The sequence below is a fragment of the Meriones unguiculatus genome, chromosome 10 (assembly GCF_030254825.1).
Source record: "Meriones unguiculatus strain TT.TT164.6M chromosome 10, Bangor_MerUng_6.1, whole genome shotgun sequence".
Taxonomy (NCBI): Eukaryota; Metazoa; Chordata; class Mammalia; order Rodentia; family Muridae; genus Meriones; species Meriones unguiculatus.
Genome location: NC_083358.1, coordinates 54,778,949 through 54,806,396, shown reverse-complemented (window position 1 = coordinate 54,806,396; position 27,448 = coordinate 54,778,949). Strand labels below are relative to the sequence as shown.

General features: G+C 37.8%; 1 protein-coding gene across 1 annotated transcript in view; it reads left to right on the top strand.

Moving 5' to 3' along the window:
- Positions 1-291: 291 nt before the first annotated feature.
- The window catches only part of Adgrl4 (adhesion G protein-coupled receptor L4), a 107,593-nt gene continuing 80,436 nt past the window's right edge, over positions 292-27,448 (top strand). Inside the window, exons 1-2 of the mRNA XM_060392507.1 lie at positions 292-448; positions 1,723-1,872. Coding sequence (XP_060248490.1) covers positions 427-448; positions 1,723-1,872 — 172 coding nt within the window. The 5' untranslated portion in view covers positions 292-426. The remainder of the gene's footprint in view (positions 449-1,722; positions 1,873-27,448) is intronic.

Genomic DNA, 27,448 nt, shown 5'->3' with positions numbered 1-27,448 from the left:
GTTAAAACTGAGCAGTGACAAAGTGCTACCTAAACCTGGGCCCCTGAGTGTCATCTTGACCCCTTTTCATTTTAGGACATCTCTCAGGGATGTCAGAGGTCCTCCGCTTCCAGTAGGTCTGTCAGATCTGAGAGCACAAGCTTTAGAGGACATTCTGGTGGCTGCTCCTGGGAGATTCCCACCTGTGGTCTAGCAGGGAGTTTGTGGCCACTGCTGCTGGGACTGGAGCCCAGGCTGTTTGGGTGAAGGGGCCTGGCGCCGGACGTGGCCTGCAGATTCTGGGCCGTGCACACAGTCACACAAAAGAAGCCGGAAAGTGACAGGAGGAAGTTGTGCGTCACAGGGGACTGAGCAGGGGACCCTGTCTTGCCTGCCCAGCTCCGGGACAGACCCGCACTCCTGCCTTGAGCGGCTCCGCGGCTTCCAATGAGACTCCTCCCGCTTCTAGGTGAGTTGGGCTAGGCCAGGGAGGCTGCAGAGCGCCCACCTGCAGGGAACCAGGGATCGCGACTTTTCACTACCTGGGGTTCAAGTGTCAAGTATGTCTGGCAAGGTCTCCAAAGAAAACAGGCTTTCACAGGATGTTTTTCTGCTTGGCCTTTCCACTCTGGACCTTGGGACCTACGACCCAAGACTATTACCTCTTTATTCTTCCTGGAGAAATACTGAAGGTCCCCAAAGTCTCAGGTTTTGACCTTTCTTGTGATCGACCCCGAGAAATCTGGGAAATCTAAGCAGTAAAACCTTGAGAGAAGCTCCCTGACATTTTTAAGGCTCCTGCCTGCCTGAACTTTGGGTTCATTTAAAACCCTGTTTTGGTGATGCGTGGGGAGAGATAATAAATCACATCTTTGAAGGCAAATTAATTCAGATCTAGGAAGTATATGCAGTCTTCTGTGGGGCTGGGATTTAGAACTGATTTTGTAACAATCTCTTGGTACCAGATAAGGACAATTTATCTAAGATGACTGTTTTCTCAACAATGGCTTTGTGATTCATCCCTGTTCCTACCAAGCTTGCTCTTACGTGGGCCTGGAACAAGACAATAAAAAGAAAGCCTATGATTTTGCTTATCATTTCCTAACAGTCCTCAAAACAATTTTGTTTGTCATGTTGGGCAGAATGTTCTGTGGCTGAGATCAATCTTTAAACAGTGTGTTGAATTGTTTTAATTTCTCCTAATACAAGATACCTTAAAAGACTTTTTTTTTTTTTTTGTCTTTAAAAGGGCAGAATGACAATTGCCAGAACACCAGGAGAAGGGAAGGGATGTGCTTTTCTTCTCCTAGATATAACAAGTGACATCTTAAAAATACATCATTTAGGTTGTAGAGACCCACATACTTAATTTACCTTGATTCTAAAGGGAAAAAGTAACCCCCAGAGCCATGGAAGGGAAAGTGCTTTGCAATCAGGCAACACCTTTGAAAGTGACCTCCTCGCTCCAATGAAGAGTGATACTGAGTTTTCAGGACAGGATGAGCTCATGGAATTTTTTTTTCTCCATTATGTTTTAGTTTTACCGAAATTTATGATGTAGTCCTTAATCTTTAGGTTTGCTCACTTTTCTGCTGTGATTTAGCTAAATGAGTCATTGGAAAGTTTTTATACTTCACCTGTCTAGATGAAAATAAATAAGAGCATTTCTGGAGTATGGGTGTTTAACACAAGGATGGGGTCGTTTCCTAATTTTGACAAGGTCTATGTTTTGGTTTTATTTAGTGGGTTTTTCCACTTTGCTGAATTGTTCCTACACACAAAATTGCACCAAGACACCGTGTCTCCCAAATGCCAAGTGTGAAATCCACAGTGGTGTGGAAGCCTGCTTCTGCAGCCTGGGGTTCTCAGGAAATGGAGTCACCATCTGTGAAGGTAAATAATCCTGATCTCTTCTGATTGCTTGTGAGGCTCAGCTCTGAGGTGACCCCTTTCTGCTCTCCAGAAATGAGCTTGCTTCACCTATACTGTTAAGCTTGTGTGACTCAGAAGAAAATTAGCTAACCTACCAATGAGAATGAACTTCTTATGTCAAAATATATTCTGAATATTGATATTGATTATCCATCTTATTTTTTGTTTTGAAAGTTTAAGATTGCTCTGTCATGAACCCAAAAAGTCCAGGTACAAAGAAAAACATTTCTAGCATGACAGCTCACAAACCCAATCTATACTGGCTCCTTAGATGTCTTCTGTGGTAGCTAACTACTTAAATTCAAATTTGATGTTAAGGGTAGGAAACAGAGTTGTGTTGTGGTGGTACACACTTATAATCAGAATGCTTTGTGGAAGTGAAGCAGAAAGATTGCAGGTTTGGGGGAAAACTTCCAACACAGATCCTTTCAGAAGGAAAGAGAAGAAGAGAGCCGTAGAGAAAAAAGAAAGAGTAAAGAAGAGAGAGAAAGAAAGAGAAAGGGGGTAGAAGTATGGAAGGAAAGAGAGAAGTAAAGAAAGAGGTGAGAAGGGATTTCTAAAATAGATTCTGCCCATAGAATATCATGGTGCACAGAGCCTGGTAGGAGGCCTCGCTGTAAGGTTCAGTTCAGAGAATTGACTGGATAAAATGAACGCCGCCTGACAGTCTAACTGGAATGACTTCTAGCTATGATAATGCCAGCCAGTGTTTCCACCTGCCAACAAGACTCATGTCCTCTTTCTTGTTCTCTGTCATCCTCAACATAGGTTACATGTAAGTAGGTCATTAGTGAAAGGTCTATACAGAGATATGGAGAAGAGGAGAAAATGTTGCAAGTCATATAAACTAGTTTCAAATATAATTAAATACGAAGTTCACATTAGAGTGATGTGGTGTTGTACTCCTAAATGTACTTAAGATCACATGGACTTTTTCTAATTAAGCTAGGATGCTGTGCTTTGTTAATATTGCATGTTGTTGCTTATAACACAAACAAGTTGCATCTCGTGATTCAACTTGATAGGCTCTTAAAAAGATTAAATATGCAGTATATAGTAAAATCCAAACCTCATCATAATTAGTTTAATGCTTAAAAAATATACAGCAAAGATGCAGTTTGCTTAATGGTGCATTAGATCAGCCGTTTCTGTTCTTGCATCCAGCCAGAATTTGTAATATACTATTCTACAAGCACTACAAAATACTTTCCATAAATAATCATAGATTTTTTTACTGTGTAGTTAATTGAATAACATTAAGGCAAGCTGATAGCTGAATGACCTTCAAAATATTGCTTTCAATATATCAGCATGCTTTCCCACTAATCATTGCAAATTGTTCTGTAGCACTTATAAACACCATTACCATTCTGTGATTTAGATACTTTTACCATCATGATTATCATCAACAACATCAATATATTTTTGGTTTGGGCCTTTGACAACCAATGAGCTGATAATCATGACTTTCATGACTTCTTTGAAAAATACATGTTCCAATACACACTGTAGTTTCTGAACCCACAGCCATTTCTATTTAATGAAGTTTCCGAATTCACTTGATTTAGTAGTCATTATCCAGGTTTGTAAAACTGCTGAAGATTAATTTTCTTCTTTTCAAGACCTTTGTCAGTAGGTGTGTTAATAAGTTCTTTAAAATTAAGCTTAAAACATTACATTTTCAGTTACTGAAAAGTATAGATTATATGTTGACTATGAAGATCCTTTGTTGGCTTTTTCATCTCTAAATAGATACCTTAATTTCTTGTGCATCTTTGCAAGCTTGGCACTGTGTCAGTAAGAAATATCTAGGTTCAGCTATATAGGTGTCAAGTGATTTCAAAATAGAAGTTGTTCTCTTTTCGGACCAAATCACCACATAATCATGATCAACACAGAATTTGATTTTTTCTTTCTTTCTTTCTTTCTTTTTTTTTTTATAAATACCAGATACAGTACAGGTTTTGGTGATGACAGTCACTAATTGTGTAACAAGAGTCGGTTTTAAGCAAGTCACATAGAACATGGCTTACATGGTTCCAAGCAAACAAGATTTAGCAGTAATGAATTAATCTTACAAAATCATCTTGTTATTGAACAGGTATTCATTGATCACCTTTATGGTCATCATCCTCATCCCTGCCATCACTGAGCTTGATAATAAGTATTGCACATTGATTGCAAAGCATGAGTTAGTACAATGCTTTTCCTGTTGATGGTTTCTTTTATCTCTGGAGAACAGATGAATGGATTCAGCCAAGAAGTGGTGGAAATTTGTTTCACCAAGGTTGTCCCATTCTACCAACTGTAACATTTTCTTTAATTATTATTAATATATATCAGTAATTATATATATATATATGCAGCCACTTGAGTTGAGCCTATTTAATGTTGCTTCTGTGTATATTTTTTAGAACTGACCACTTACTTGCCCTTAGGATAGACACTGTCTGTCCATTGTCATTAATTGCCTATACTCTTTACCTGCTGAGTGTTCTGCTACCATGATTTCTTGGGTTTTTGGTTTTTGGTTTTTTTGTTTTGTTTTGTTTTGTTTTGTTTTATAGTCTACTGTATTGTTGAGATTTCTGTCCTTCTGTCTCTCTGTCCTTCTGACACATCCTAGTCCTACGGCTCTTACAACATTTCTGTCCTTTTCTTATGTGTGTAGTTTCTATTGTAGTTGTATCAATTGAAGCTGTGTGCCCATGGCAAGTTTTTCTCTGCATTTTTAATCAATTGTGGCTTTCTATAGTTGTCTCCATGTGTTGCAAAAGAAGCTTCGTGATGCAGGTTAAAAGCTATAATTATCTATGGGTATAAAAGTAAGTAGAATGCAATTAGAAATTTTACTTGTATAAGAGAGTAGAGAGAAGAAGCAGTAGGTTCTCCTCTAGGTACATGGCTTCATTAGTCATGGATAGTTGGTTATGAATGCCCCCATGGCCCTCGACTAAAAATGTAAACAAGCAACTCTCTCTGACATAGACAGTAGGTGGTGGGGCAGTTGAAGATCTGTATTAATGGTTATGAAGTGGTGCTCTCGAGATAGGAGCACAAGTGAATCTGTAGAACATAGAAACATGACAAGTGAAAATGATATTGAAGCTGGGAATAGAAAAATAAATTGGATTTGTCAAGATGTTCAAAGAAGAAACAAGAAAGCAAGCAAATGTACATTAACCAGTAAAGAGTCTGAGCAATCTCTACAATAATTCTCTTTTTCCGTGGAATAAATTAAACTTCAAAAAGCCGTAAACAAGACCTAGATGAACACATCTGAAGTTTTTCAGAAGCCCCAAGTGCTTCATGAATGATGACAGACCAGATTGACTGTAGGACCAGGCAGGATGTTGATGCTGTTTCTGCAGAGCAATGCCTTTAAGCAGAAATTAGCTGTTTTAGTAGACATATTGAGATAATAGTCATGGCTTATTTGAAAATTTGTAGTGTCTAGATATTTGAGGGTATTTTAAGGCAAGAAGAATTATGTGTACACATTTTAGTGTACAAGAAAAGGCTTATAAAATTATTGAAGCTATTTTATCCTAAACTAGGATTTCTTAGTTTTGCTATTTATGTTTCTATTGTGTGTTTCAACACATTTTTGATTGTAGTTTAATGCACAACTATTGTAGGTATAGGAAGCAAAAGAGTATTCACCATTGAAGTAAAAAAGAAAGTGTGAAAAGCAAGTAAAAGGAGAAGGTTGAGGTGCATATGGATTTTCTGTATGTGTTTAAAGCATAACACTTGTATGACACAGAGCTCATGTAAGTTTGAAAATGGATGTGAGAGGTTGGCTCCCTCCTGGCAGAAGCATTCATTAAGTTGACCAATGTTTGGGGTTTGAATGGAATGTCAGTGAGACTAACAACTGTCCTAGGTGGGGACAGGAAGTGTCAGGAAGGATGCAAAGAGGACAACTTGTGCACATACATAAACATCTTTTCATAGCTTGGAAAATACCTATCATGAAACAACCCAGGGAAAACAGTAAGGTCCTGGTTCTGCTGAAAAAGTTACACACTTCATAAAACAGCATTCATGGTCACAAGATGGCTCCACTGTTTGTTTTTTTGTTTGTTTGTTTGTTTTGTTTTTTTTTAAATAGAATCCTGTCACAAAAAACATACCAGTCTCCTGTAAGTTGTCCTCTGACCCTCTCACAGATCTGTCACACACGTTCTCACACATGCACATACCTGCATACAAAACAAACAAATGTAACCAAAAATAAAAAGCAGTTTTCTTGATTATCTAAGGAGCATAGAAATACTGATAGATCTCTACTAGAAGAATGCTGTCACAAGGAGCAGAGCAAAGATACAGTGTCACAGCAGCTTCCCAAGGACTGAAGAAGAAATAATCTACAAAGTCGGATGTGGAGAGAGTCAAAGACAGGAGCATTGTTCCAACTGCGATTAAGTAAAAGCAATGATGGCACGGGGCTTGTTACCAGAATAAGACAGACATTTATCAAAACGAGCAGAGAGCATGCAGGTGTGTGTTCTGCCTTAGCACATGACAGTTAAAAAAAATTAACTATGATGCCTAAACTATGCTTTACAAATATAACTAAAGCTTTGAATATTTAATGAAGTTATTGTTGAACAGGAACACCACTAATCATCTTTGCGTTATAGTTCTGTGATTTCCTACATGGGCTGAACATACCTAACACAAAGTCGGTAGCTTTCATTTTGCCCAAAAATAAACACAAAAGAATGTTTTTCCAAAAACAATACTAATGGCACAGAAATGAACCCAAGAACTGAGGGGGAAAAAAAAGGAAAAGGGTCACATGAAATGCAAAGACATCTGCACAGCAAATGCAACAATCAGCACAGCCAAGGACAGCCCAACGTAATAGAAAAAATCTTTATAAGCTTCACTGTCAAATAGGGGATAGATGTTTAGAATATATAAAAACTATATAAGTTTATCAGCAAAATAAATTAATAGTAGGCCTAAAACTGAATGGAAAGTTTTAAGAAAAAAATTACCAAACTTAAAAAAAAAATTATTCAACACTCCTACCTATCAAGGAAATACAAATTAAGACTGCTTCCTCATAGCTGGTCTCAGCTGACTGTTTGCAATTCTCAAATACCTTTAAAGTGACATAGATATACAACGGTGGCCTACTTGAGGTACAAATCAGTTCAGCCAGGCTCACGTCACTCCAAACCACCACAGCTTATAAACCTTCATTTTTTTTTTCTTTAATATTAAGGCTTCAAATAAGTGTGACTTTAATCATCCCAGATTCTTAGCAGGCATTAGCAACTCTTCTCGTATTCACTTCAGACTTTTTTTGTCTTTTATGTTGATTGCTTTTAAGTGATGCTGACACTTAAATCTTCATCAAATTGTTGACACATTTCTGTTTTTTTTTTTTTAATTTTATTTTTTTCTTATCCGTTACATTTTATTAACTCTGTATCCCAGCCGTGTCCCGATCCCTCATTCCCTCCCAGTCCCTCCCTCCCTCCCTCATCTCCACCGTGCCCCTTTCCAAGTCCACTGATGGGGGGGGGGAACCTCCTCCCCATTCATCTGATCCTGTTTTATCAGGCATCTTCAGGACTGGCTGCAAAGCCCTCCTCTGTGGCCTAACAGGACTGCTCCTCCCTTCGGGGGTGGGGAGACCAAAGAGCCAGTCATTGAGTTCCTGTTAGAAATAGTCCTTGCTCCCCTCACTTTGGGAAACCAATTGGTTACTGAGCTACCACAGGCTACATCTGAGTGGAGGTTCTAGGTTATATCCATACATGGTCCTTGGTTGAATGTCAGTCTCAGAAAAGACCCTGTGCCCAGATATATTTGGTCCTTGTGGAGCTCCTATCCTTTCCGTATCAGACTAACTCCCCTTCTTTCTTATCCTGAGATCCTCTTATCTTTTCTCCCTGTCTTTCCAGTTTTTCATTTTTCTACCTTGTTCTCCTACCTTCCTTCTTTCCTTTTTTAAAAAGACATGTTTAAGGGCATGTGTGTAGTGTGTGTGTGTGGCTGCTTGCCTGCATCTGTGTGTACACCTGAGCATGAAAGGCCTGAGGAAGCCTAACCCTAACCCTCACTTCAGTGAGTGTGTGTGTGTGTGTGCGTGCGTGTGTGTGCGTGTGTGTGTGAACTGGAACTTAGTTGCAGCTCTGAGTCATCAAGTGAGTATCGGGAACTGAACCAAACCATCCGCAAGAGCAGCAGATAGTCTTGACTACCGAGCCGTGCCCCAGCCTACAGCACACGCGTGCCGCACACGTGCAGGCAAATATTCACGCTCTTTTTCTCCTTTTAGTGAAAATAAGTATTTTTTCCTCACATAATGTATCCTGAGTACAGTTTCCTCTCTGTCTACTTCTCCAAGTTCCTCCTTACCTTCCCTCCCACCCAGATCCACTCCCTCCTAGTACCATTTAGAAAATGAACAGGCTACTAAGAAGTTATAGAACAGTATAATGTGACACAGTGTACATGTAATATATAATACGACAAAACAAAAACAAATACATCAGAATTAGACAAAACAAATAAGCAGAAGGAAAACAGCCCAAAAGAAGGCACAAGAAATGGACATTTACTCATTCTCACACTCAGCAATCCCTTAGAAACACTAAATTAGAAGCCATTATATATATAAAACATATAATTATATATATACGATATATATATGTATATATATATATATATGTAACATCTGGTACAGACCCGTGCTTGCTGCTTCAGTCTCTTGAGTTCATATGTGATGTCATCATGTTGATTTAGATCTTGTTTCCTTACTGTCTTCCATCCCCTCTGGCTCTTACATTCTTTCTGCTTTCTTTTCGGCATGATTCCCTGATCCCTGAGGGGAAGGGGTTGATGGAGGCCCTTTGAGGGCTAAGTGCTCCAAGCCTAAGACATTTATTCTCAAGTTCTTGGTCACCTAAGCAGTTTTGAGTATAGGTTCCTTCTCATGAAGTAGGCCTGAAGTAAAATCAGGTATTCTTTGGTTACTCCCACAAGGTTTGTGCCACCGTTGCCCTAACATATCTTGTGGGCAGGACAGCACTGCTGATCAAAGGGCTTGTGTCTGCCTTGGTGTTGACATTTTTTGTTGGTATCCCTGCAGAGTGTCTTCCTGTTTCAACGATGCTAGTATATAGGGGTGAAGGCTCCATGTGGGCATCAGTTAAATTCTCCAATTTCGATTAGTTGTGTAAGTCCTGACTTCATCAATGGGACTTATAATCGGTTTGTAGAGAGAGGCCTATAGTCTTGACAACAGCCTGGATTGTTTCAGGATTTTCATGGGACACCTTTGGCAAACAATGCAACTGGCTGTAACTTAATTTGGGACTGGAAGTTTCATTTACTGACAAGAGATGTCCAGTAAGGCGGTTATTTTCTCCACCATTATTTGGTGATTTCAGTTAGATAGCCTTCATATGTGTGTGTGTGTGTGTGTGTGTGTGTGTGTGTATAAGATTCTATTTTTATTAGGTTTCTATAGCTCCTCAAATGGCCCTTAATTTTGTTATATCTCCTTGTGTTCCCTCCTTCACCCACCTGTCCCCTTCCCCAGTCCACTTGATCCTCCCATTCCATTTCCTTCACATTCATCCATAACTACCTATCCTATTTCCCTTTCCTAATGAGATCCATCTGCCCCTCCCCTATTCCATTACTTATACCTAACTTCTGTGGTTCTATGAATTTCAGTTTGTTTATCATTGACTTAACTAATATCTACATATAAGAAATGCATGCTATATTTTTCTTTCTGAATCTGTGTTACCTCACTCTGGAAGATTTTTTTCTAGTTGCATTCATTTACCTGAAAAATTCATTACTTTATTTTTGATAGCTGAGTAATACTCCATTGTATAAATGAAACAATTTTTTTAATCCATTCTACACTGAGGAACATCTAGGTCATCTTCAATTTCTGTCTGTTATGAGTAGATAATCAATAACATGAATCATGCTTTGGGTATACGCCCAAGACTGGAATAGTTGGATATTGAGGTATATCTCTTCCTAGTTTTCTGAAGAACTGCTGCAGTGATTTTCACAGATTTTCACAGTGATTTTCAGTTCCATCAACAATAAATGGAACTTCTCTTTACTCCACATCCTCACCACATGAGCTCTCACTTGTTTTTTGATCTTAGTTATTCTTTTTTAATATAATTTTTATTTATTAAAATTTATTCACTTTGTATCTCAGCTGTAGCCCCCACCCTCGTCCCCTTCCAATCCCATCCTCGTTCCTTCCCTTATCTCCTTCCATTCTCCTTCCCCAGTCTTAATGGTGTAAGAATAAATCTCAAAATAGTTATGATTTGCAGTTCCCCAATGACTGAGGATGTTAAACATTTCTTTAAGTGTTCCTCAACAATTTGGATTTCCTCTTTTGAGAATTATACTTACAGATATGTCCTTTTACATTTATAGATTTGCATTTTAAATTTGATCATTTGTTTTCTTTATAGGTATCTAGTCTTTTGGTTCTTTCAACACTTTGATTATTAGAGATTTATCATCTTTTTGGAAAAAAAGAAGTGATTCCAATAGCACAGAATTTCTACTACATCCAGATTCCTACTTTCTGTGCTTCAGTTATACTCTTCTTGTATCTTTTAATGTTTCCACTTTATTTTGGAGAACTGGTGACATCCTCTGTTCTGTGTGCCAGTTACCTGAAGCCTCTGTAAAGGGTAGTACTAAATCACACACATCCTATTGCTTATTTTCCTATGTACTTTCTCTTCTCCATGAGTTAATCTTTATAAGGTTTAAGTTGTCTCAAGTTCACAGCTTAGGAACAAAATAGGTGATATACTGATGTTATCTTAAAGGCTTGCTGCAAGTTAGACAGGGCTCTAACTACCTCACACATATTCATGGATTAAATTCCCACAGTAACTCTCAGAAGTATGAGTTAATATTCTTATAATTTATAGATGAGTAATTTGATAGGGAAAACATATTCAAATAATTGCTTTAGACAATCCTCAAATGACTTAGTGAGGTAGATCAGCAAATAAGGAAATTGAATCTCACTGAAGTAAAAGTAAATAATTTTAATTCTAACTTAGTTCTACATCCTTTCTCCTAAACACAATGTTATCAATGTAACTGACATTCAACAAATATAACTAACAATTAGTTGGGGGAACTAAGAAATGTTTATAACTTTCAGTGCACTGGTAAAAGTACATGAAATGCAAGTGTTTAACCATTGTCCAACACTCCTTCACAGTAAAAGTGGAGAACTCAGAGAAGATCATGAAATGTCCAAGACTGAAGACTCAGCTCATGGAAGCCTTTGAATTAATGGGATGAAAATCTAGGGGAAAAGTTGATAACACTATTTTGCAAAGGCTATATACATTAGAGACTTTCCTCTACAGTTGACTGAACCAGATAAGGACAAGGGAATGCTTGCAAAGAAATGTAATCATCTTCTAGAAAAGAGCCCTGGTTAGTGAAAATTGATGCCAACTTTGTGCCTTTTCACCACCTATGATTGGAATAATGCAAAAAAAATGCTTTTCCCAATCACATACACAGAAAATTCTGAAATTTCTTATATTAAATAGGCTATCCTGGCTCATAGAAAAATCCTGAGTTATTAACTGAGTTTGAAAAGCAAAATGGAGAGAAACAGTTTCAAGGGAAAATGGCAAATGTAAATATGTTCAAAATCGTAACAAATTTTGTATCTGAACCACAAAAGAATGGAATGGGCGTCAAAAAAATCAAAGAATGGGTCACGACAAACACATTCCTATGTCCTAAATTTGTCATATCTCTCAGTTTCTTGCATCTACATTCTCTTCAGTAGCAAGGGTATCAAGGGATCAGCTGGTGAAACCTGAGTATTACAAGCTGCATTTAGAAGAGCAGAAGAGGCTCTTGGAGATGGGTTAGTGGTAGGTGCTCTCTGTGGATGACTGACAGTCTGAGTGGTCTAGAACTCATGATGGAAGGAGAGTACCCTCTGCCCTCTGTACACACCACACCTTAGTGTATAGCGATAACAATAAAATATCAGAAGATTAAAACTGAAGCCTCACATTCCCGGGTTGTTCGTCCTGTAAGAATGGCTAGAACACATAGTAGAGAAGAAGAAATACAAAATTCATGTACACATTAGTGACAGATACATCAAGGCTCCAGTAATCAGGGCATTTAGATCATTTCAGTATAAGCTCTATTTATATCCCAATTTCTCCTCTTAACTTTTATAAACTTTTCTCAAATTCTTTCTTACTTTATTTCAAAGATTAGACAAGGCATTAATCAACATGTTTTCTTTTTTTTTAATTTTTCATCAATTACACTTTATTCATTCTGCATCCCCCCATAAGCCCCTCCCTCCTCCCCTTCCAATCCCACCCTCCCTCCTCCCTCTGCTTGCATGCCACTCCCCAAGTCCACTAATAGGGGAGGTTCTCCTCTCCTTTCTGATCTTAGTCTGTCAATTCACATCAAAAGTGGCTGTATTGTCCTCTACTATGGCCTGGTAAGGCTGCTCCCCCCCAGAGGGAGGTGATCAAAGAGCAGGCCAGTCAGTTCATGTCAGAGGCAGTCCCTCTTCACATTACTATGTAACCCAATTGGACTCTGAACTGCCCTGGGCTACATCTGTGCAGGGGTTCTGGTCAACATGTTTTCTAACCTCTAATAATATGATCAGTCTGTGAATTTATATTATAAAATCCAGCAAGATTGAAATGAACTCCATACCTGGTAATAAGGGATAGTGCATTGTTGGAGAAAATCAGAGGCTCCATTTGACTGAATTCAGTGGGTTTTTTGTTTTGTTTTGTTTTGTTTTGTTTTGTTTGTTTTTCGGCCACTTAAAACTTTTGTGGTTATAATAATGTTAGTATGGTTTTAACTAATCTTTGGAGTTGGCACGGCCAATGCGAGAGTCATTTTCATCTTCTTGCCCCATCTCTTCCTCACCAGTGACCCTTAGCACATCAAGAAGCTACTTCCTGCTGAGTTGGATGTGACCCCAGACCCTCTCTCTTAATGTTACCAGGCAGATGGTGTAAATCAGTTGAGGCAGGCATGCAACTGAAGATTCTTTGTCTTCTTCTTCCTTTAAAATTAAGTTTTTGAGTCACTCTTCAGAGATTCTTCCTGTATATATTACAGTTACCGTAATAAAATGCAATGTACTAAATATTTTAGGTTGATTGAGACAAGTATTGTGTTGACATCCCTGAATAATAAAAATAAGTAAGTCGACAAAGCAATTACTTTATTTGTCCACCTACTTCGGGGAGTTGAGTTCTCCTCACATGCAATTGTGAGTTTACCTTTAAGCAATGTGTGTATGAGCAGGGCAAATGTACCACCTCACATGCACACGCACGTCTTTGTATCAGGCACAGTGAATGGGAGAGAATGATCAGTTAGCATTCAGGGTAGAAACACTTATTTCGATTTTGGGAACAGTATATGCTAATATTCATTGCCTGAGGCCCAACACATAAATCAATTTCTTTTTAAGACTAAAATATTCTATTTATTATGAATTATAGTTTCTTCATGTCCTAGCAGTTTCATTTTGTTTCAGATCAATACATTTTTGAAGTACATTAGAATGTCTGTCTGCATTTCAATAGTGCCTGAAAACCTTGGGGACTATTTTTTATTCTTGTTTGTGCCCCTGGAAACTACCAAAATGTCTTATCTGTCTACAACCCGCTTCACCTGTGAGCATTGTCTCCCCCAAATTGTTATTCCTGGTTTTTTTTTAGTTGAAAATAGATTCTTCTCTCATACTATACATTCCGAACAGTTTCCCTTCCCTCTACTCCTCCTAGAGCCCTACTTTCCCTCTCTCCCAGATCTACTCTCTGTTGTTTCCTCTTCAGAAAAAAAAAGCCAGGGTTCCAAGAGCCAAACAGAACAAAACAAGATACCAGAAGACAAGGCAAAATCCTCATATCCAGGCTGGACAAGGCAGCTCAACAGGAGAAAAAAGAGTCCCATGAGCAGGCACAGAGTTAGAGATCACCTGCCCCCATTGCCATAGTCTCACAAAACACGAAACCAACAGCCATAACATAGGCAGAAAGGACCTGGTGCCTTTCATACATGGAATTTACTAAGACATTGTAAAAGTGAGCTTGAGAGATGTCTCCATTAGTGAAGTGGCTGCTGCATTTGCTTGGGAACTAGAATTTAGATTCCTAGTACCCTCATAAGCCTACATGGCAACATAAAAAATAATGAGGAGAGATCAAATAAAGTAGAGGGCTATCAAGAAAAAAACATGATGTGGGCCTCTATCTGCTGTGTACTGACACACACATATAAACACACCCTAGTATGGATATGTACATAACACATAGGCACACATGCACTAAAAGACAAAAAAGCACAATAAATGGAATTTCTGTTTCTGTCCATCTTTGGCTAAATTGTATTCACTATCTAATATTTATATAAACAGAGTCTCTGATATCTAATCTCAACGTAAGTATTTGGCTATACGTAAAGAATACTCATTAAAGTAACTAAAATTACTTCTAAAATGAGCAAATGTGGTATAAAATTTCATGTTGATTTGTTCCTTATATCTTTTGTTTTCCTGTTTCATTTTGAGCAATCAGTCATGCAAGCCTGAATTTTAATTTGTTGCATTAGGAACTTCTTCATAGATTAGTAACCAGTTAGTGAGGACACAGTCAGCTACACTCTTGGCACTCAGGCCTCGCCAGGACCTTCTGTTTTTTGAGGAACAGGGCCCTGTCTTAGACTTTTGAGAAACCCACTGATCAAAATGACTATTTTTTTTTTTGCTTGATCTTATGTTATCAGTCTGACTTTCTCACAGTTCTAAGAAGCATAAAATCATTGGCACTTTGAAAAGTGAGCCCTTTGTTTCTAATTTGCATGTAGCTTTGAGGGTTTTTCTTTAGTTATAAAAAGAACTTTCTATATTGTTCATAGAACTATCTCATGCTGTTCTCTCTTTTCCATAATCAGCCCTTTATAAACAAAACTTAACATGGAGATTTGTTATTTCAGAGAAACTACCAAAGATCATGTTTCACCTTTTTACATTAGTGTATACAATGTGAAGGACTTCATTTTGTTACAATTAGTTACTAAAATATTTTATTTTACTATCAAATTATAGCTTGACTGAAATAAAAGAAATGATCACAAGAATGGGAGAAATGAAACATTCTTTCTGTCTACAACTTCAAATCATTATACATGATTTTGACACTCACAAACTATAAAAGTTATAAAAACATCTAGCTTTAGCTACAAAATTATTTAAATAAAAAGTTGTATTTTAACATTCCATAAGTATACCTACTTCTGAGAAGGAATGTTTTTATTCTATTTAGCAGAGATGAAATCAACTAGAAGACTGTTGGTTTAGGAGAACTGAAAGGGATGAGTTTAAAAATTCTAAATATCTCATTTTCCCCATGATTATGTGTGATACAATTTTACATTTCGTTCTCGGTTTTAATAAAATACTATACTTGATTTAATGTTATATTGAATTTTAATATTTTTTTACTTGGCTTCCTGAGGGAGGACCACTGTACGCCAGATAGATATACAGCCTTGACATAAGTTGATTAACATTTGGGCTGCTCTTAGAAATGGACAGAAGTGTAGTTATCCAGTACGGAAGTTGTGATTTTTCTGCAGTTAAATCCTGAAGCAAGACAGATACAATGTTTTGACTGGCTTTGCAGTTTGGTCCATTTCCACTGGCCGCAAGCAGAGGCATTAGTTTGAAAGCACCACAAATTCACTGCAGCAGCGATTAGGGTGAGAATGAGGCTAGGAGGAAGAGAGAGAAAAAACTGCTGATAACAACTGGAATATAGGAAGAGAGCTCCGGCACCTGGATGTAATAGACAAAGATATTTCATAGTCAAGTCAAATAATTTTCATTAAAAATGTGATTATCTTGAATGGCGTTGGTCAGACAAGCTCAACCCTTGCAACGTCGCTTCCCCTGGGATTTACTGCATGGTAATGCTATTTTCCATATTAATAAGATTTTTTTCTACAGTATTATGTTCAGATACATGATTTATACTACCAAGGAATGTGAATGTGTATACAGATTCATAGATCCACTTTAGAATTCTTTTAAAGTTCCCAAATAAATTACTATCACTGCTACCCAGAATGTCAGAAGGGTTCAAACCTTGTCCTAGACCAGGGAGGAAATTAACAGTTGGGTCTAACCAAATACTGTAGCTAAAAATAGCACACAAAGCCGTGCACCATTTCTGAAGATGCTATCAGGGAGAAAGCCCAGGGACTGGCTGCTGCCCTGTAGTTTTTAGGTACACAGATTCAATTTACAGATTGGGGTTTGAAAATAAAATTTACTGCGTGAGTGTTTTTGGCTGATAAGAAATGGATTTTGTGACCCTGGTGCACATTAATTGAAGTATCTGGCAATGTGTCTCGACCAGGTTAAAGGGACCTTATGGACTTGGAACCATATCATTGCTTCATATTGAGCTCTCCAGTTAAATCTCTTCATTACCATGTAAGGAAGCAAACTTTACCACCAGGAGACTACCCAAGCCTACAGTTCCTACTGCCTATCCTCTGGGTTTTATGCAATGTACATTCCATTTAGTTTTCAACCAATATTGAAAATTGAAGAATGACATTACCAAAGATTATACTTTTATTTTTTCTATATTTAGTTTTAGCATGTTTTCTTGCTTTTCTTCTGCTTGTTTGTTTGTCAGACAGTTTCACTCTGTAACTCAGGCTCACCTAGAACTCACCATGTATCCCAGGCTAGTCTCAAACCCATGGCTCTCTGACTCTGTCCTCCTAAGTCCTGGAATTAGAGGTACACCCTGCTATGGCTGGTTAATATTTTTAATATCTTAATGATTCTATTCATTAAATCATACAGAAGGATTTGCAGATGAATGTATTCAGACATAGTAAAAGTACCATCAGTTTTGAATTAACAGTTCCCTGGAATACACTGAAGTGAATGAAGCGACTGAATGACGTGGCTGAGCCAGTTATCTGCTCTATAACCATTCGCACATACCCTCTTTTTCTCTTCTTTTAATGTAATCAGTACCAAAATGTGGATCATGTCCACAAAGTGACTTAGTGTTTCTGGCCCTCTGCAAAAAAGAAAAAAGAAAAAGAAAAAGAATACATCCTGCATTTTAAAGAAATTAATACTAAAATTTTAATTGAAGTTCTACTTAACAAGTAAACCTAGAATAAGAAAGGGATACATGGGATTTTGAGTGTTTTTATTGCATTAAAATTGGCATGTGCAGGACCTAAATCAGTTTGATAAGAATAAACAGAAACTAAGACAGTTCTAACATTTATTTGATAGTTTTGTCTGTATGGCAAACTTTTGATATTCTGAAATGAGAGAGCCATATATGCTTTCTGTCAGAAAGAATGTTATGCCAATTTTCCTGACACCATATGGAGAAGAAATTCCGAGATTATTTCTGGACTTTTATAAACACAGAAACCCATTGAGAATACTAAAGAAAGTGCAGCAGATCTCTGCTGTCTGCACAGTGCTGGGTGGCGAGCAGATGCTTGATTAGGCTGAGATGTTTGCTCAGCTAATGTTATGTTCAGTGCAGCAGCTTTGTAATGGAACACCATGCGGAGGAGAATGATCTGTAAAGTGTATTTTGGACTTTGAATTTCCGTTCATTAGGACACAAGTATGTCTGGAAATTTTCAGTAGATGCATTAATTCTTGTTTTATAGTCAACAATCTCTTTACTTTATCCTTTGGGAAGAAATCAGATGGCTGCCTGGCAAATAAACATGCACAAAGTGAATCTGAATTTTAAAAAGTCTTTAGACGTGGCGGGCATGATAAATCATGCTTGTGATCACAGCACTGAGGAGGCTGAGGCAGGAGGATTGCTGTGTTTTTTGAGGCCAGCCTGGAATACATATTAAGTTCCAAATCAACCTGAGCTACAGTGTAAGAGCCTGTCCAGAAAAGGAAGAAAAAGATTACCAAGACATCTCAGCCATGAGCAGTGCTTGCTATATAACTTGACTACTTGAGCCCAGGTCAATGCAAAAAAATCTTAATGAGGTTATCAGAGACCGCCACACTTGTCCAGCACAGCATGCATGCTACCATGTACACACATTGCATACACACACACAAATACTCACACTAATAATAAATGGAAAGAAAGGAAAGAAGAAATTGAAGGAGAGAAGGGGAAAAGAAGTGAGGGAAGAAGAAAGGGAGGAAGTTTCTGATAGCAGCCCACAGTACAAAAGTATATTATTATGCTGGAAAAAAAATAAAGCCTGAGTCCTACCAAATTTTGCACTACATGGTATTGACCCCTAACTACTGTTTCAAAGGTCTTGATATGCATTCCTTTATTAAAATGAAATTGTCCTTGCATCAGAATTTAAAACAAAGGCTTGAACTATGCTCCATGTTCAAAAGCAAGATGTCAAGGGCAAACAGCAACTATGAAGAAGAAACAAAGGCTACGATTTAGCCAGGGAAGGTTTCAGGTGGTGAGTTCCACAGTGGGATGCTCCATCGAAATCTGAACTCCAGTATCATAGACTTAAAAAGGGCATAAGTATGTTTGCAGTCCAAATTGATTGGAGCCTGATGAGACTGCCAGCTAGTCTGTGGAAAGTAGAATTACAGAATACGGTGGAAAACAGGGCTTCTGAGGAAGCCTTCTGTGGGACTGATTTTTTATCTTAGAATTTTTCAGTGACTAAATCTATTGAAATACACAGTTTTGTCAATACCGAAGTCATTTTGAAAATTAAAGAGGATAACACAAAGTAAGCATTTAATTAAAATGGTCCCACAGAAAGATCTCAATAAATCAAGACTGTTGCTCATGTAAATTTGTCAGGCAGTTGTTGTCAAAGTATGTTTAAGCACGTTCTCTGTCTCCTCTCTCCAACCACTGAGAAAAGTAGACAGAGGTTTCTGGGCCACAATATTCAAAAGTTAATGTTATCTTTGTGGGTAGAGTCTTTCAAAGGCCCTCTGTGGTAGGCTCCTGTTCTCTTCCGTGTTTTCTCCCTCTTCAAGGTAGCAAAGCAGATTCGGAGACTCATAGACAAACTTTGGGCAGAGTACAGAGAATCTTATGAAAGAAGGGAGAGATAGTAAGACCTGGAGGGGACAGGAGCTCTACAAAGAGAGCAAAACAACCAAACAAATCTGGGCACAGAGGTCCTTTCTGAGACTGATACTTCGGCCAAAGACCATTCATGGATATAACCTAGAACCCCTGCAGAGATGTAGTCCATAACAGCTCAGTATCCAAGTGGGTACCCTAGAAATGAGAACAGGGACTGTCTCTGACATGAACTCAGTGGCTGGCTATTTTATAATCCTCCCCCGAGGGGTAAGCAGCCTTACCAGGTCACAGAGGAGGACAATGAAGCCACTCCTGATGAGACCTGATAGGCTAGGGTCAGATGGAAGGGGAGGAGGACCTTCCCTATCAGTGGACTTGGGGAGGGGCATGAGAGGAGATGAGGAAGGGAGGGTGGGATTGGGAGGTAATGAGGGAGAGGACTACAGCTGGGACACAAAGAGAATAAACTGTAATTGATATAAAAAATAAATATTTTTTTAAGTTAATGTTATCACACAACAAGGAGGCATTTTCCTACTGTCCTCAAAGTGCAACACACATGTTCACTTCAAGGAATGTTCTGTGAGAGCCTGTCAATGCTGAAGTTACAGTTTACACTTATTATGTCCAACAGTAATTTTGAAAAAGAAAACAAAAGCTGTGTCACTAATAGTTACTTTCCTCTAAAGAGTGATTTTTCTTTACATTTCCTCTGTGTGCCTTACCTGATTAGCATGATAGAGGCTGCATTTGAAGTAGAAGCAGATTTATAAAGAAATATCTAGGATCTGATTGCCCCTAAATAATATATTGTTGCATATATGTCAATCAATTATCTGTTATATTACATATTATACTGCATTATATAATTACATTACATGTGTTTTATATATTAATTTTAATTATAATTATATATATGCATATATCAGTTAATTCAGGAAAAAGAATTCTGAAGCATAGAAGACCGTGCCCAAGGGAGAGATAAACTACAGTAAGACATATGTTTAACAGTAAAACTCTGTGGCTGGAGATGTCAGTAATTAAGAACACATACTGCTCTGGCACATGACTCAAGCTCCCTTTCCATTAGATGGGAGGCTTACTATTGTCTGTAACTCCTGACACCTCTGCACACCTGTACTCCTGAAACCTGGCCTCTGCAGGCACCTGCATTAATGCACACACACCCACAGCAAACACTCATACTAAAAATAAAGATAAACCGTGAAAAACAAGGGTGAATTCTCAGGGAATTGTCTGCTTGAGATGAATATTTATTAAAATTAGCTATCCCATATATTGGTAACCGTTACATATGTTATTGCTTGAAATAAGTAAATTTACATGAAAATATTTGTCTTTAGTACCCAAATAAAAGTTCTCATTGAAATTAGATAATTAAAAAATATAAAGGAAGAGGTCCAGTTGGAGAGATGGCTCAGGGGTTAAGAGTATTCGTTGCTCTTGCAGAAGACTCAAGTTTGGTTCCCAGAACCCACATGGGGCAACTCACAACCACCAAAAAATTCATTTTTAGGGATTTAAAAGCCTGCAAATGTACATTCTCTCCCCTCTCTTCACTTCCTCTCTCTTTCTCTGTGTGTCTGTCTGTCTGTCTGTCTCTCTCTCTGTAGAGAAATTTTAATCCAGCAATGTGGACTCTCTGGCAAAGGATTACATCCAAAGACCTTCTAGGTATGTGTGATCCAGCTGAATGACACACCTTGAATCTCTTGGTCGAGGTTTCAGACACATCCTTAGTATGTACCTTGAATCCCAAACAACGAATGTCAAGTTAGTTTGTAGAAGGACGCACCCATGTTCGAAAGTGATGCTTAGTTGAAGGGCCGACAAAGAGATGAATGAAAGAAAGATTTGACTTGAGTCAGAGATAGTTTACGCCCAGTTCTCACGATAACAGACAGAAAAGAGAAACTACTTAGGAGCAGTAGGTAAAGTTGAGACAGAGAGAGAGAGTAGAGAAGACAGTACATTAGAGTATCATAGAGAGTTCAATGGAGAAGACAGTACAGTAGGACAGAACTAGAGTACAGTAGAGAGTTCAGTAGAGAAGACAATAGGGTTGACTACAGTACATTACAGTATGGGCCGTTTTGTCCAGCTCAAAGGAGTACAGTTGAGTTTGTGCAGTGCAGTTCATGGAGTTCAGAAGCAGAGTAATTCCAACAGAAGCGGGTTTGAATCCGTCAGCTTATACAGGAGTTTGAGCCAAAAGAGTTGAGTTGAACCAGACAGCCAGAGTTCAGAAAGAGCCAGAAAGGGTGAGCTTATCAATAAGCCACTGAGATAATTACAACTGGTAAATAAAAGTTACCCTTTCTCTCTCTCTCTCTCTCTTTCACACACACAGAAAGAGAGAGAAAAAATAACGTAAATCTTTAAAATACAGGAAAAGGGCTGACTACAGGACTCATTGAGTAAAGCTGCTTGCCAACAAGCATAACAATGTGAGTTCAATACCCAGGAACCGCCAGATAGAGAACTGACTCCCACAGATTGCCTTCTGACATCTATACATATACGGTGTTCTTTTTTTTTTTTTTTTTTTTTTTTTTGCTTTATTCAAATCTCTTATTTATTTATTTATTTATTTATTTATTTTTTAGCAGTTACATTTTATTAACTCTGTATTCCAGCCGTGTCCAGATCCCTCATTCCCTCCCAGTCCCTCCCTCCCTCCCTCCCTCATCTCCACCGTGCCCCTTGTTCTTATGCGTACATAAACACACAAATAAAAATTTAATAAAAATGTAAAAATTTAAAAATGAAGATAAATAAATGATACACAGATGAGAGGTATATCTGTATATGAAACCTCTTTAAGGTATTACTTTGAAAGTTTGGCAAAACCACAAGATAATGTTCACACAAATGTCATTATAATATACAAGTATGTGAGAGGTAAAATTATTTTGTGCAGTGAAAGGATTAAATACTAAGCATAATTTTGCATCCCTAATTATCTATCAAGTCCCCCATCAGAACTGCTGAGAGGAATGTCACAGTTGCATAAAAACACATTCCTCAAGCCTGCGGTGTTTGAAACAACAGTCATGTTCACCATCAATCTGTCTTGACTTTTTTCAAGCAGGTCAGTGTGACTTCTTACCCCAGGGAAAGACATACCTGAGTGGAAATATGCTAAGTCACTTCCACTTAATTCAGCATCATTCCTGCGTTATGGTTAAACTTACATCAACTCAAGATTACAAAACATCTAACCATGGCATTTGAACCTACTGTAATTTCTTGCTTTTATAATTTAGTTATGTCCCCTGAGGGTCTGTGATGACTGAGGGCTTGACTGGTCTTCAGACTGTGAGTGATGGGAGGTCATTAGCCATTGGGAAGATGTCCCTGGAAGAAGTCTGAGAACTCCTTTTTTTGGTTGTTGTTTTTTTTTTTTTTTTTTTTCACTCACTCCCTGGGCTTCTTGATTTGACTGCAATGAGGAAACTAGAGCAGGTCTAAGCTGTAGCCAGCACTGTACTATTCCACCCTCAAAACTATGAGCTCAGAGAATCTGTCCTCTCTGCAAAAACAACTATTTTAGAAGTTTTTACTGAGGAAAGGCAAACTAATAACATAGAAACCATCCCAATAAAAAAATATTTGTAAAAGGAACTCCTGTTTCAAGTGTTGTCTCAGAAGTGCATTGCCTCTGTACACCAACATAGGCCTAGTCCTGGAAGCCTCTATCCTCCTCCAAACAATCTAACCTAGGCCCAGAATGTTTTCAGCCTCTGAGGCTTATTGCTTAGTAAGCTCACCCTTACTTGTTCTTACTGAGCTCAGCCCTGGCTGGTTCACCTCACCTGTTCTGGCTCAGACTCCTCTCCCAGCTGACTTATTCAATCTGGCTTCTCTCTTGGCCTCCAACTAACTTAAGCAATCTGCTCTAATCTCCTGGCTCCTTCTCATTCACTGGGTCATTTGGTCTTCACCCAAGTTCTCCCTTTCTCTCTCTCTCTCTCTCTCTCCCTCTCTCTCTCTCTCTCTCTGTGTGTGTGTGTGTGTGTGTGTGTGTGTCTGTCTGTCTGTCTCTGTCTCTCTGTCTCTCTCTCTGTCAAATATCTCTATTACTGTCCCAGTACAAACTGCTTCCACTCTTGCTGCAAACCTGGAAGTAAAATATAAATCCAGTTGGTTAGAACTGTAAAGTATCTTTTCAAGTGGATTATTTTTGCTACTTCTTTTGTTTAACACAGGGCCTCACTATGTAGTTCAGGCTCTCTTTCGATTCCTAATCTTCCTATCCCTGCCTCTGAAATCCTTGCATTACAGGATTTTGCTTCCACACCCGGACCTGTTTCAAAGAAACAAGGTGGAGAGTGATAGAGGATTTCGTTGTCTCCATTTTCTGTGTGTGTGTGTGTGTTTGTGTGTTTATACATGCACTGGTACATGCAGAGGCATAGGAAACACACACATAAATAAATAGATGATAGGTAGATAGACAGAAAGACATTTAGACAGACAGACAAACAAATTAGATAGGACAATATACTTAAATAAAAATTGAAACAGCCATGTAAGCTCTTGGCCAGTGATAGAAACTAGAACCAACTTCTTCTAAAAAGGCCTAAATTTCCTATCACTGGTTCTAATTTGTCTTTTCAAAATTATTGTATTATTGTCAAGATGCTGATAATCAATTTAATTTTCTAAAATATTCTTAAATAAAATATTTAAACTCTTGAAATAATATTTGTGCTTCATTACTTTCATTTTCTATTTTGTCAAGAAAGCTATTATGCTTGGAATACCATTGCTTTAAATTTTTTAGCTGTAACTATAATGTATTAGATTTTAGTCTAATTCGTCAATATTCTTAAATTATAGCAATAGTAGCTATGATTTTATATAAAATATTTTAACAGAAAAAAATAATAAATAATGTTTTACTAGAAATTTAAAAGGCCATTCTGTAGTTAATGAGACTGTACTTTTTAAAGTAATAAAGCAATAACTTTGAATCAAATTGGAAACTCACATGGTTAATCTATCATTCATTAACTCATGCTTCATTCATTCAATAAATACTTCTGTAGCATCCACAATATATTTGACATAATATATTTGCTAAGTTATATATTAATCAAGAAACAAGCTATGTGCCCTCCCCTGCCACTGATTCTAGAACAATAATGAATCATGAAAACTAGTTTACATACGTGAACATTTGATTTGAGAGGTCTGGGTGAACAGGAAATTTCACAAAAAAAGTTTACGCTGAAAGTTGAAATGTGAATTGGATCCATAAATTATGTGTTTGTGGATAGAAGGGGGAGAGAAAATGCTCATTATATAGATGCTTTAATAAAAGAAAAAAATTATAGTACATTTGCACTGTAATTGTCTGATGATTATGTCTTTGGTATATCTATAAAATTAGTCAGCTAGTATACTATGTAGCTACCTTGTGATATTTATAGACAAATTAGATCTATATATATATATATATATATATATATATATTGTTGTTGTTTAAAGTCACATCAGTTTCTGAAGAAAGAAAATCATTTGGAAAGTAACAAAGTGTTAATGCTGACTAATTAGGTACAGTGCTATAGAAACTACTAGAGGCATTCTATGATGCCACGGTAGAAACAATACTAGACTTCATTGGTTGAAGGGGGGGTTGGTTAATGTTTTTGAGACATGATCCCATTATGACCCAAGTAGGCCTCAAACTTACAAGTAGCCATAATTGGCATGAAACTCAAGGTCTGCCTGTAATAGTCTTTAAATGTTGTTATAGGTGTGAGCCAATAATAGCCTAATCAAGATTGTTCTGCGAGCACATAGGAAACAAGCGGGAGAACTGTAAAATGAAGAGGTCCCAAGGTCCTCACAAGAGAGGAGATATTCTGAGTATGAGAAAATGCTTGTGACAGAAAGCCCATGGGCTTGTATTGTGAGTGGTCGGTGGGTGCTGACAACATTTTTGTGCAAATAGAAATGTACACGGAGAGAAACGGTAAATAGAGTTCAGAGTGGTATGAATTCGCAAGGCTAAGGGAGGACAACAGCAAATACTTCCTGAGACCCAGACAAGGTCTGAATAAAAGAAGCCTATGTTGAATTGTATTGAAATGGCAATTACTATGCTCCTTGCTAGACTGGTATTTAGATAGTAGAATTTCATCTCCTCTTAATTAATGTTCTTGATTGTTAAAACATCCTAAAAACCTGGAATTTAAAAACAGCACTAACATTGCTTTGCAAAATATCTTTAGATATTTCTGTTCCATGGCACACGTTAGTGTCTTCGACACATCTTACTTCCACAAAGGCTTTCCTTTGGCTGGATTCAATCTTAGACCCTTTATCCAATCTCTTTTCCAAGAGATTTTTTCCATCTTTGAGATTTCTATATTGGAGTGTTTACAGTCATTTCAGATAGGACACCAGGTGCTCTTAGTTTTGATGACTCAACAACTTGTAAAATATTTGAATATGAGAAGCAACACAGTTTGCATTGGATTTCAATTTTTTATTAGTTGCCAAATATTATTACATATCCAAACATGGAAAACTCTAAGTTGGAGAAAGGAAATGAATGCACACTGATTTTTTTTTAAGAAACTGATGTTTTTCCTGCAGATCATTTCACCCAAATGATAGCGACCCAGTTTTGCTGAGTAAGAAATGTGAATCATGCTTTTCATATGTTGCTTAACCTTTTCTTTGTTCTCTGTATTTATGATGTAAAGAATTCAGTTTTCATTTTTAGCTGTCCTTGACTGTAGCTGGTTTGTGAGACTAGATAAGTAATTGGAAAAAAAATTACAATTAGTGTCACATACTTGCTGGTGTAAGGCATGTGCCAGTTACATGGGCTTGATTTTGGTTTATTTGTCTGTGGTTTGTTTGTTTTTTTTCCAAAGATTCCCTTAGTTTTTAAAAATTTTTACCAAAAAGGGAATGAATGTAGATTGGAACCAAAAGATTATATGGTATATGTCAACTAATTGCAAATTCTATTGAAGGAAAAACACTAGCCTCACTGTGTAGATACAAGTAAAAGGAAAAACTATAATTCTGCTTTTAAATTGATGAATTTCATGAGTATTAGGTTTGTGTTTGTAATAGAAAATGTTGTATTTATAAAAGTAACATTTATTTATCTTAGAACATGCTTGCCTTATTTCCTTTCTATTGTTTTTTTTTATTATTTAATACAATTTATTCACTTTGTATCCCAGCTATAGCCCCCTCTCATGTCCCCTCCCAATCCCATCCTCCCTCCCTCTTCTCCTCCCATGCTCCTCCCCAAGTCTACTGATAGGGGAGGTTCTTCTCCCCTGCATCTGACCCTAGCCTATCAGGTCTCATCAGGACTGGCTGTATTGTCTTCCTTTGTGGCCTGGTAAGGCTGCTCCCCCCTCAGGTGGAGATGATCAAAGAGCCAGTCAGTGAGTTCATGTCAGAGACATCCTCTGCTTCCCTTACTGGGGAACCCACTTGGAGACTGAGCTGCCGTGAGCTACATCTGAGCAAGGGGTCTAGGTTATCTGCATGCATGGCCCATGGTGGGAGTATCAGTCTCAGAAAAGACCCCTGGGCCTAGATTTTTTTTTTTTTGGTTCTGTTGTTCTCCTTGTAGAGTTCCTGTCCCTTCCAGGTCTTTCTATCTCCCTCTTCTTTCATATGATCCCCTGCACTCTGTCCAAAGTTTGCCTATAAGTCGCAGCATCTACTTCGATACACTGCTGGGTAGTCTTTCAGAGTACCTCTGTGGTAGGCTCCTGTCCTGTTCCTGTTTTCTCCCTCTTCTGATACCTACTGTGTTTGCCTTTCTTAAAGAGGATTGAGCATCTTACCCAGGGTACTCCTTCTTGTTTAGCTTCTTTATGTGTACAGATTTTAGTATGTTTATCCTATATTATATGTCTAATAACCACTTATAGTGAGTATATACCATGTGTGTCTTTCTGCTTCTGGTATACCTCACTCAGGATGATCTTTTCTAGTTCCCACAATTTGCCTGCAAATTTCATGATTTCCTTGTTTTTAATATGTGAGTAGTATTCCATTGTGTAAATGTACCACAATTTTTGTGTCCATTCCTCCACTGAGGGACATTTGGATTCTGGCTATTACAAATAAAACTACTATGAACATGGTCGAATAAATGTCCTTGTTGTATACTTTATAATGTTTTGGATATATGCCTAGGAGTGGTATAGCTGGATCTTGAGGTAGTACTATATCTGATTTTCTGAAAAATCACCAGATTGATTTCCAGAGTGGTTGTACAATTTTACATTACCACCAGCAATGGAGGAGGGTTCCCCGTTCTACACCTCCTCTCCAGCATGTGTTATCACTTGAGTTTCTTATCTTAGCCATTCTGATGGGTGTAGGGTGAAATCTCTGGGTCA